This window comes from Neolamprologus brichardi, chromosome 3 (genome assembly GCF_056152115.1).
Source record: "Neolamprologus brichardi isolate AB-2024 chromosome 3, ASM5615211v1, whole genome shotgun sequence".
Lineage (NCBI taxonomy): Eukaryota > Metazoa > Chordata > Actinopteri > Cichliformes > Cichlidae > Neolamprologus > Neolamprologus brichardi.
Window position 1 is genome coordinate 58466298 of NC_142106.1, and position 12666 is coordinate 58478963.

Here is a 12666-nt window from a genome sequence, read left to right on the forward strand (position 1 = left end):
ACACACAATCACACTCCTCAAGCGTACTCTACAAACCGGGTCTAGGTACCCTTGCCCCTGGAGGGGGGAACTGCACCCAGACCCAGGTGGTGCTACCCTTTTCCCTGCGGTGGGGAGAAGCAGACCGCCCGACTCCGCAGCAGCAGGGAGGCCCCACATTCCGGACCCCAGTCGGACGGCCAACTCCTCCTCCTAGCCCCCCCGCTCCAGCAGGTCGCAGAGAACGGGGTGTGAGAGAAGACTCCTAACCTCCCTCCACCCGTTCATTGTAGTGTTGATGTATGTGTGTTCTAAGGTGCATTTAAAACCCAGGAGGGCATGGAGCTACCTGCCAGAGAGCAGCAGGAAAGCGCATTGCCCCTCCTGCTAGCCCTCAATGTCTACGTGTATTTAAAATCGAGAGGTGGGCAACGACGCCAGGGGTGAGGTGTACACCCTGATGGTAATTTGGATTCGTTGTAGCGTGCCCACCCCCAAGATCCTATATGTATGTGTAATGAGAGTGTGAGTAATGTGAATGTCTAAGTTGTGGGATAAAATTGAGGCAGAGGCAGCCAGAAGGGGACAGAGGGGGGGATTACCTCCTCTGCACCCTGGTGACACACCCCTACTCCAAGGCCCTGCATGTGTGGGTGGTTGTGGTGGAGCGGGAAGAGGGAGACAGCTGGAGATGGGGAGGGAAGGAAGGGAGGGGCAAGTGACCCCTCCCTGGGGCCAGCTCCCCCGCTGACCGCTGCCCGCTGTGACTGAAACAATGGGACGGGTCGTGACTTCTCAAAATGGGCTCATTGAACGCAGCACGGGTAAGATCTTGAAGAAGCTCATGGCGGTCGTGAGTTCTCAGACTTTGCTCTTTGAGAGCAAAACTGATAACCTCTCGGAGAAGCTTGTGGCTCTCCAACGGGAGATTGAGAGACGAGTGACGGACTGTTAGATCAGCTGTGAAATTGACATGCAGTTGTTTGCACCAAAGAAAACCACCATCATTTCATGCGGCTAACATACCAGTGCCAGCTGTGGTCTCAAGGCTGAAGCGGAACAAATCTAACTTTGATAACAGACAGTGTTTAGACTGTTCCTTCCCATCCTAAGCATGCTTATCCCCTCCCGGTGCAGACGGTGGGTTGAGGGGACCAGCGCAAATGCTACAGGCCCGGATGCGCTGTCTACACCGGCTGTCTCTCACTTTTTACCCATCCCTGTTGCTTGTCATGTGTTTCTATGGCGCATTAAGAGTTTTCATGTGTTCTGCGCTAAGGTCATTTTTTTTCTGTTCTCAAACTGATCTCCCTGTTGGAGCTCAGTCTGGAGGGAGTTCTTTTTTCTCCTCATCCTTCCTGATGTTGTGCATTTTCTGCTGTTCGGTTCCGGGTCACTGCTCTAGCGGCTGACCGGCCAGCTACCTAGCCTGACCTGTCTCTCCAATGTGATGTTTGTGTATTGTATGTACGGTTGGCAAGGTCAGTATCCTAATTGCCCCTTGAAAATAAATACAGTGTCCTGAATCTGAATCTGAAAAGATTACAGAAGACGACTCTGTTCAGTAAATATTACGCTCATGCTGTCAAGAAATACCAAAGGTAGGTAAAACTCTGGTTGTTGCAGCCAGCCAGTATGACATGCTTTGTACTGTCCTGCTGCAGTTTGTGACACCTGGTTGATGAGTTGTGAAGGATGATGAAACAAACACTTCACTCAATGTTTTTCTTCTAAACTGGATGTAATTTTGGCAGCCAAGAGTTTTTCTCAATCTATCCCAGCTGCAAATAGGAACACAACAAATAACTGACTTTACCCACTTGGATCCTTATCATTCAAGATTGTGAAAAGATTCTCTACTCAGAGAATACTGGTGATGTTAGATGAGAGAGATGATTTGGAAGATGATGAAGGGGAAGAGTTTTCAGAACTTGAGGCCTTTTGTCTTCACTGTATAGGACAGAGAAGACAGGAAGGGAGGGAGAAGTGAGCAGAATAACACACAGGAAATTGTCTTGGGCAGACTCAAACCAGGCCCTGGAGTCACGACTCTAACCTTCAGTACATGGGTCACCTACTCAGCCAGGTAAGCTACAGCAGTCAGCAGTGTGTGAGTTAATTTGAAGACAATGATGACTATAAGTCATGTAAAAAAAATACTTATCATCAGCCAACAAGGGGAAAACGGTGAGCTTGAATGACCAAGCTTTGACCAAGGGTGGCTCACTCCTCGGTCTTCTTGCCCAAGGAGTGAACCACCCTGCATGGCCATCAATGTGGTGCAACCAAGGCCATCATACAGTACAGGCCATCCAAGCTGATTTTTAACTTTTCGTCCCAGATACCACCTTAAAAATCATCTAGATTAGGATATGTTGGCTGATCTGAATTGTGTTCTAGATCCAATCACAACAAACAGAGAGCTGTTGTGTGTCCAAGGTGAACAGGAAGAATATATACATGCATAAAGTCAATAAAGTCAGAAGGTTTGCTTTAGACTGTGGTGCAGTTTATCATCAAAGACTGACAAACAGGCACCATGCTTCCAATAAATGACATCAAGTCTGACTTGAGGTTTTTCCTTTTTTTATTTATATCAAGATTACATTTTATAGCAACCACAGCAGAGATAACCAGGGAAGGTGTGCTTGAGGGGATATAGCTAAAACAGCTGGTTTCAGACTGAAGATGAACTGAGGTGCTGCACCCAAGTCTGCAGGTTCAGGGAGGGACAAACATCTGCTGCAGCCAGATTGGAGTGAAAGGAGAGAGCAGGCCAACAACAACAAAGAAACAACAAACACACTGTGGAAGACCGAAGCAGAATTTAGTTTAAAGTGGAACTAAGGATGTTTCTCTGGCTGCCATGATTCACTGAGTAATTCAAATGCTTTCTTTAATGCAGGACCCACCATGCATGTAAAAGCAAGTGTTAGCATATTTGTGACTAAAAACAGACCTGCAGTAGAAATGTATCTAGGAGTATGCATGTGAATATAAAGTATCACAACATTAGGCACATGCAGCCTAAGTTTTTAAACAAAGACTGATAACATAACAGCAGCAGTGATGATCAGAGTTTATGGTGAATTCAGCGTCTCGAGTACACCGAGTTCTGGAGGCATCAAAGAGGTTACAGTTGAATTGGAGAAATCCCAAAACTTTAGGATACAAATTCATAAAAAGAAAGAAAGCCTGGTGAAATAAATGACTGACACAGTTGGATGTTAAAAGTAAAGACATGAGTACAAATGTACTCACAGAGCTTTGTTGGAGGCTTTGACCACTGGCAGCAGCCTCAGAAGAGCCTCCTCTGAAGCAGAGTATTTCTTCAGGTCAAACACATCCAGATCTTTTTCTGATGACAGTAAGATGAAGACCAGAGCTGACCACTGAGCAGGAGACAGTTCATCTGTGGAGAGACTTCCTGAACTCAGGGACTGTTGGATCTCCTCCACTAGAGAACGATCATTCAGTTCATTAAGACAGTGGAACAGATTGATGCTTTTCTCTGCAGACAGATTCTCACTGAGCTTCTTCTTGATGTACTGGACTGTTTCCTGATTGGTCAGTGAGCTACTTCCTGTCTGTGTCAGCAGACCTCGTAGGAGACTCTGATATGTCTGCAGTGAAAGACCCAGGAGGAAGCGGAGGAACAAGTCCAGGTGTCCATTTGGACTCTGTAAGGCCTTGTTCACAGCACTCTGGTGGAGAGATTGAAGTTTTAGTTTGTTAAATAATTTAGATTTCTTGGAGGTTGTTTGTTGTTCTTCCAGCAGATTGAGTCCAGATTTGATGAAGGTCAGATGGACATGAAGAGCAGCCAGAAACTCCTGAACACTCAGATGGATGAAGCAGAACATCTTGTCCTGGTACAGTCCTCTCTCCTCTTTAAAGATCTGTGTGAACACTCCTGAGTACACTGAGGCTGCTCTGATATCGATGCCACACTCTGTCAGGTCTGATTCATAGAAGATCAGGTTTCCTTTCTGCAGCTGATCAAAAGCCAGTTTTCCAAGAGATTTAATCATCTTCCTGTTCTTTTTATTCCAGTGTGGATCTGTCTCAGCTCCTCCATCATACTTGACCTTCTTCACTTTGGCCTGAACCACCAGGAAGTGGATGTACATCTCAGTCAGGGTCTTGGGCAGCTGTCCTCCCTCTCTGGTTTCCAGCACATCCTCCAGAACTGTAGCAGTGATCCAGCAGAAGACTGGGATGTGGCACATGATGTGGAGGCTTCGAGCTTTCTTGATGTGGGAGATGATCCTGCTGGCCTGCTCCTCATCTCTGAATCTCTTCCTGAAGTACTCCTCCTTCTGTGGGTCAGTGAACCCTCTGACCTCTGTCACCATGCCAACACAGTCAGGAGGGATCTGATTGGCTGCTGCAGGTCGTGTGGTTATCCAGAGACGAGCAGAGGGAAGCAGTTTCCCCCTGATGAGGTTTATCAGCAGCACATCCACTGAGGTTGACTTTCTAGGGTCAGTTAGGATTGTAGTTTTGTGAAAGTCCAGAGGAAGTCGACACTCATCCAGACCATCAAAGATGAACACAACCTGGATGTCTTCAAAGCTGCAGATTCCTGCTTCTTTGGTTTCAGTAAAGAAGCGATGAACAAGTCCCACCAAGCTGAACTTTTCCTCTTTCAGCACATTCAGCTCTCTGAAAGTGAATGGAAATATGAACTGGATGTCCTGGTTGGCTTTGTCTTCAGCCCAGTCCAGGGTGTATTTCTGAGTTAAGACTGTTTTCCCAATGCCAGCCACTCCCTTTGTCAGCACTGTTCTGATTGGTTCATCTCTTCCAGGTGAGGCTTTAAAGATGTCTTCTTGTCTGATTGTTGTTTCTGGTGTGTCTGGTTTCCTGGATGCTGTTTCAATCTGTCTGACCTCATGTTCACCATTGACCTCTGCAGTCCCTCCCTCTGTGATGTAGAGCTCTGTGTAGATCTGATTCAGAAGGGTTGGGTTTCCTGCTTTAGCGATGCCCTCAAACACACACTGGAACTTCTTCTTCAGAGCAGATTTAAGGTTACGATGACAAACAGCACCTGGAAGTTCTGAATAATAATAATAAAAATACAATTTTAACAATCATATTTTACAAAATGCTGATGACAATTTCTGACCCACTGAGAAATGACCGAAAACACTGGTGTCACAAGTCTCTCATTTATCCAGCAGCTTAAATCTTTAGATAAATCCTCTTACGTCTCTGCAGACGGTCAGCCAGCTCCTCCTGCTTCATTCTCCTCAGGAAGTTTACTGTGATCTTCACAAATGCCTCTCTGCTGCTCCTCTGCTCATCATCCTCCCTCTGAAACTCCAAGCACTGGGGCTTATTTTGATTCAGAGCCTTCTGGATCTTCTTCAGCTCGTTCTTCACAAAAGTGATGATGTTGTCCTCCAGCAGCTGGAACAGAATACTTTATGAATGACCCACCACTCTGAACTTCAGTCTACACAACATCCACTTCCGAACGATCAAGGGGCATATCATCCACGAACTCTTTACCAATTATAAGTTTGACTTTATCTTATTAACTGAGACATTCTCCACAACTCCATGATCCCAAAGCATGGATTCTGTTCATATGAATGCAGTGATTTAAGTGGGAGAAACATTTCACTCGTGTTCAGAGCTGAACTACCAACAGGTTGAGAATCGAAGCCAGAAACTTGGAGATGTTACAGGTGACTCATACAGACAACTGGTCTTAAAGGTAGATATAACAATATTACGTATCGGTCTGATACTGACCTAAATTACTGGATCGGATATCGGAGAGGAATAAAAAATGTAATCCGATCCATTAAATATCAAAAAAGCACTCGCAGCAGTATGTATCACGTGATAGAGCGGCTGTGTGTATTTGGAGCCTCGCTACCAAACCGGCATTTCATCTCCAAGGAAGTGATCCCAGAGAGAAGTAAAGCAAGCGTGTGAGTTCATCTCTGAATGTTTGTAAAGCGTTCCCACCTTAAGCTTAACAACCGATATATGGAGCGACTGTCTCTCTCTCTCTCTCTCTCTCTCTCCTGCTGCTACTTCAATCATGAAACTGATCAATGATCAGCTGATCGTCTCTCTTCTTTGTTTTTGGCCCACTTCTCACCAGAAAGAGGAAACCAGCGGCTGAACAACAGCAGCAGCACGTTTAAGCTTGATAAGCTGTTGTTAGAATTTATTTAATATTATTTCTACACCAGGATCCTTTTCTACGCAGCTGACGGCTGATAACTGTGCAGGGGTGGATCTAGCAAAGTTTAGCCAGGGGGGCCGATAGGGCATGAACAGGGAAAAGGGGACACAAAGACATACTTTTCTTTCTTATTCTCATTTAAAATGTCGAGCTTTTAATAAATAATTATCTGAATCTTACACCCAAAGTTTTAATCTGATGTAAAATGTATAGAAGTCCATTACTGTATATAGTAACTGTTAAGTCTAATATACCCTAGTAAGCTATACTACTTTTTCCTTTGGGAAGGTACCATCTATGCAGTCTGCAGTTCTGTTGAAGAAAGATGTTGAATCTATTTAATTATTCTTGAAAAATAATTTATTTCTGTGCATTATTTTTTTTCACACTGCATCAAATTAAAGTTGATTACGTCAATTAAGCATCATGAAGTGGAGGGTGGGGGTGGTTCCCTATTTTTTTTTTTTTTTGCTGGGAGTTTGCAACCCTATTAGTTAGGTTGCTTAATATTTCTGCTAAGTACTCTTTAAAATACCAGAATAGGAAGGATGGAGCAGGTTTAAGTTTATTAGATTGATCAGTGTTGCTGAACTATGAAATATTTTGGGTGCAGTGTATTTTTTTTATTTATTTATTTTTTTACATACAGGTATAACAGAATAGCTTTAGTGTTGTTGTTTATTTAAACTTGAGTATGAACTTATACAAAATGCAGCAAGATATTAAAAAACAGTCTTATTGATTAAAAAAGACACTATATCGGATTCATATCGGTATCGGCAGATATCCAAAATTATGATATCAGTATCAGATATAAAAAAGTGGTATGGTGCCATCTCTACATAAAGGTACACACTGTTTACACATACAGATCAGTATTTAAGGCTTGACTCTCATCATCCACTCCCACAGAGCAAAATTGGTATGGTCCGGATTTGGCCCACACAATGTGCTTACACGTGGCCCACATACTGCAAAGAATGACGGCCCTTTGTTGGCCCATATCTGGTTTGCCAATTGTGGCCCACACATGGGCCAGCACAAGGCCAGTTGCAGACACACTGGTGGTCCTTTGCTGGCCCATGTGTGGATTACCTCTGGCAAGCCTGGTCTGGGCCGCCAAAGGACCGTCATTCTTTGTGGTATGAGGGCCACCAAAGGACCGTCATTCTTTGTGGTATGTGGGCCATGGGTAAGTTGTGTGCCGCCACGGGCCAGTTGCAGACACACTGCTGGTCCTGTGCTGGCCCAGAACAGTTTCAGCTCTGGCCCCAGATGTCAGCCTAATGTGTACCTTAATTAAGCCATGTAATAACAACATGGGCATAATAGTGCAAAAGTAACATGACGAAACTCTGTTCGGACAGTGAATGGACTGATTCTTATATTACTCAAAGTGCTCTACACAACATGCCACATTCACCCAACCACACACTTTCTCTTAACTGAGTGCTTCCTAACTACATTCATACACATTCACACTCACGACATGCAGACTGGAGGAGCCAGGGATCGAACCACTAACCTTTCAATCAATAGGAGACCTGCTCTACCACCTGAGCTACAGCCACCTACTGGCAACGATGAGTAAACCCTCACTAGGTTTTGGATAAAGTGTACACTCACAAACCTGTCAAACCTGCATTTGAAACATTAACTACCATAGCAGTATAGTATTGCAACATGGCATTTGGTTCTTCCAACTAAAATAGGAAAATAGGAACATAAATAGTGGCATCATTGCCAGACCTGGCCCGCATCTGGTTGACATACACCCTGCCATGACACCAGTCAGTCAGAAGTGCCAGCTTGATGCCGGATCCCAGCCAGACCTGTTTTCTATGTGCCTGGGCCACATACACAAAACCACAATCGGGCCAGAAATGGCATGCTATCGCATAAACAGTGGCGTTATTGCCAGACCTGGGGCACATCTGGTTGACATACGTCTCATCATGCCAGAAGTCAGCCAGCAGTGCCGGCTTGATAGCAGATCTGGGCCAGACCTGCTTGCTATGTGGGCTGGAGCACAAACTGGGTGTCATCAGGACGCTACAACACAGAACAAACACCATCCCCACAGACACAGCAGCCAGGGAAGCAGAAGAACATCACATCAAGAAGGCCTGAGGAAATGTGAACGCTGGTTTGAGGGCAGAGTCAAGGAGGCCATTTATGTGAAAAGGGAAAGACCATCTCTGAATGGAGGAGGGGGCCTAAGGGTACAACTGTCACCAGCTTACAATGCTGTGATTGCAGCCATTCCCCAACTCTCTGTGAACTGGACTCATGGGCATTGATCAGTGGTTGTTGATCAATGGTCATGACAATATGCGTACCAATGATCAAGGAACTGACCTCCCAGCCCATTGTTCTTCAGTGGGCTGGTTTCAGTCATTATACAAATGTCCTGTTTATAAGATTGGGGAAACCTGCAGTCAGCTGAGACTGAAGAAGTCACCTGATGATGATGAAATGTTTCTCCCACTGAAAACATCCAGATGAACAGAATCAACTTTTTTGGGATTTACGTACCTGGATGATTGAGCATCAAGACACAACTCTGTGACTTTTCTCAGATGAATAAATCCTCTCCTCCAGCTTTGTTTACATCTACCAGCCCTATGGCGCTGCCCAGGGACAATAATCTATGCTGAGAGGTGGAAAGTCATACAGGTGTCTGCTCCTGCCTTCAGTTATTTTTATCTACTGTGTGTCAACTGGCTGAACCTACTGCAACTGTCTACTGTCTCCCTAAACTCAGCAATGACTTAGTGATCTATCCATTTTCTGACCAAACACATCCTGCTGCAGGATGTTAACATAGCAGCCAATGATGATCCCACTCACTGTGAACAACACATTTGGACCTGATTTGCTGCTCTGCTTTACACGTGAACTTCCACTGCTGCTGTCACCAACTTGAGAGGCTCTACAGAAAAACTGGACTTGTCCATTAAAATAATAAACTACATTATAAGGGCAGCATTGCTCAATCAACTCTAATTACTATGGCCATGTTATCTCTTCTAATTAAGGTACAGACACTCAAACTTGCTGCTTTCAGTGAGAAGTCAAATGTCTGAATATGAGCTGGAAGCTGCTGAGAGTCCTCCCTCCTTCCCGTGGGGTTTACTTTCTCTACTACTTTCACTATAAACACGCCCCTTTCATGCACCTGCAGAGGGCCACCAGCAGATGGAGCTGTCTCAAACAAATCCACTTGGATAGTTCGCTGTCGATGATTTTCTCAGTATGATTGTAGCATTTTGAGTTATTCTTTAGATTTATTTAAACACTTATATTGTGCACAAGCGTTGAGCGACCCATAATTTCTCTGTACTTTTTATAAGAGCAGCCAGACTTTCAGCTAGTTTTTCTTTTGCTCTGCAGGCTTTATGAAGGTGTGTCAAAGTTGTTCTTTGGACATTGGCTGCTTTTTAAATCATTTTAAGTCTTCGTACAGGAACATTCTTCAAGCTAAATCCAAGTGTGTTAGACCAGAATAAACTTGATAGATATGCGTGTGTGTGTAACTCTTAGAGCTGTTTGGCTGCTTTTTATGGGGGCGGGGTCTTTGGAAAGTGAGCAAACCACAGTTTTAGTAACACACCCTGAATTGCACACTTTAACAAACAACATGAGATTTTAACAGTAATGTAAAAATGCTGTGATTCATTGTTATTAAGCACAAACACATCTATGGCCCCGTTTCCATTAGTAGCTGCTCAGATCGACTCACAACAGGTCGCCACGACTGGACTGGATCCACTGGTTTCCATTACAGTTGAGGACCACCTAATGTTGTCGTCTCAATAATAATAATAATAATAATGGATTGGATTTATATATATATATATATATATATATATATATTTAGAAAGCGCTTTGGGTGCCACTATTCATTCACTCTCGCAGTCACACACTGGTGGAAGCAAGCTGCAGTTGTAGCCACAGCTGCCCTGGGGCAGACTGACAGAAGCGAGGCTGCCTCTGGCCAACACCAGTAGGCGGTAGGGTAAAGTGTCTTGCCCAAGGACACAACGACCAGGACAGAGAGCCCAGGGATCGAACCGGCGACCTTCCGGTTACAGATATGCTTCCCAACCCCCTGAGCCACGGTCGCCCTTAAATATAGCCGAGTGTCAACTCACATCATTAGTAAGTGTTAATGCTCCTAATTTCCATCATATTTGTCATTTATTTCTCAAAGTTATTGTAGAAACAGTTATTCAGCTTCATTCTCACTGATCTCAACTACAAACTGTTTCACTTTGGTTTCTGTTTAAAGCCTCGATGTTTAAAATGTTTCCCTGTGATCAATGTTCCCTCTAATGTTTCATGTGTCTGAACACACAAACTCCCTGAGCGTCCCTTGGACCACTGTGAGCAACAGCAGACATGTGCACTGTGGTCACGCCAGCATCGAATCATCCAGGTTACATGTTTATTAAAGTAATCTAATTACAGCATTTATGTTAGACTACTTTTAATTAACTGCTTTAGCCCACTTACAATGAAAATTAAAAACAATCTTGTTCATGACCTGTGTAGCATGTTAACACTATTGGAAGGAAAAATAACTTGAACTCCAATTTTGAAAACACAACTTTATTATTATTATTTTTTATTATTAAGCTCTGACTTGTATTATGAGTCTGTGGTCTGGGAGAGAGTCTGTAACTCTGGATGCAAATACAGTAAATAATGACCAGTGCTGGGCAATTAATTATATAGTTACTTCTTCAAAAAGGTAAAACACCCTTTTTTGCAGCTGTTTACCTAAAAATGCAGCCAAGGCGTTTTTTTAAACAAACATTTCAAACTATTTACAGTTTGAAAGTTACAATCAGCTGTTCTGCATCAAATCTGATGCCACACAAATTATTTGTGTCACTCCAAAAATAATTTCTGTCCACTATGAGATGAAGGAGAACAACAGCCTGATACCTGCAGGCCTGACAGCAGCAGATGTGTCACTGCTGTAACACCTGTAACACTCAGCAGTCGCCTCATTGTTCTGACACACAACAACACTATTGACTACACTACACACTAACTACACACTAACTACACAAGATTTGCGCTAAACGTCGCAAATCTCTCACATCTCAAACACACCATCACTCCTAAAACTTCCCCCTCCCTAAACAACTAAATGCCCTGTTGCCATATCATGTTTTGATTGGTCGACATGGTACATTTTTCCACCAATAGGAAATTGGTTTCATCTTTGCTCACAGGCTTTCGAGCGTTTTCCTTATAAAACGCAGTTTTTACCGTTTCTTCCTGCAGTAAATATAAACAACGACAGTATTCAGGAAGAAAAACAAACATTGCAGATATTTTATCATAACTCTGGTTTTACGATCAACACAATTTAAAAACTGGTATAAAGTCCACACTTTTCCCGTCAGTTGTTCCGTCTGTCCTGCTCACATCTCCAATGGTTGTACACGTTGTCATTAACTTCACTCCACATCAGCCGCTTTGCTAAAACACCGGTGTCGACACATAAGGACGCTGTCATAGCCTGTCAACCACGTTGATTAGCTGCGTATATACGAATGTGAATCGCATCATTGGCTGGACAATGGGATAAGGTGGCATCGTTGTAATCCCATACAGGAGCAGCCAGTCACTGACTAACACTGCAAAACAGAATTGTTAACGTATTTACTTTAATTTCAATTCAGGTGGATTTTTTTTGTGTGCAATGCAGATTTTCTGTGCACAGAGACGTGCCAGCAGTGTACAATTGCACATGCGCGCAGCTTAGAGGGAACATTGCCTGTGATCACATTTGCACCGTCTGATTTCAAAGTTTGTTTCTTTTGGACATTTAGTCCACAGAGTCCTTGGTGTTCTGAAAGGGACCTATAAATAAATGTATTATTAATAATAATAAAGTAGTTGTTGTACATGTACAGACCATAAATATGGAGTCCAGCTGTGTTTGATGCTGCTGGGCAGACTGACCACTGGGAACCTCTGAGCTCTGCTGCTCCACTCTGTGGAGGAACCATGGACACACACACACACACACACACACACACACACACACACACACACACACACCTATACGGGTTTCTATGTATTGCAAGGACACTTTTTCCAAACCAGCCCAGGTGGTGGACTATGGGGACACCACTTTCCGCTTGCCCCTGAGAGATGCTGAATACGTCAAAAAATCTGTTTTGAGCCACAGAGCACAGATCTCACTTCAAAGTTCCTATACACGCAACACAACTAGAGATATAAGAACCTGTTTTTTTGCAACCTTATCAGGACATAGATAATTAGGTGAGAAGCCCCGCCTATGAAAATATTAGACATTTTAACACCCAACAGGATTTGTAAGGACACTGGCTATACAACACACATACCTGTCACCAAAGTATATTATAGGGCCAAAAATGAATAAGTGGGACATGGCTAAACTCAAACACTACTACTGCATATTAAAATTAATAGTTAACAAA

General features: G+C 43.7%; 1 protein-coding gene across 1 annotated transcript in view; it reads right to left on the reverse strand.

The window, feature by feature from the left end:
- The window catches only part of LOC148105969 (NLR family CARD domain-containing protein 3-like), a 65896-nt gene that overhangs the window by 26060 nt on the left and 27170 nt on the right, over positions 1–12666 (reverse strand). Inside the window, exons 3-6 of the mRNA XM_087838426.1 lie at positions 12117–12195; positions 5321–5394; positions 5193–5272; positions 3241–5041 (exon numbers count right to left, since the gene is read on the reverse strand). Coding sequence (XP_087694552.1) covers positions 3241–5041; positions 5193–5272; positions 5321–5394; positions 12117–12195 — 2034 coding nt within the window. The remainder of the gene's footprint in view (positions 1–3240; positions 5042–5192; positions 5273–5320; positions 5395–12116; positions 12196–12666) is intronic.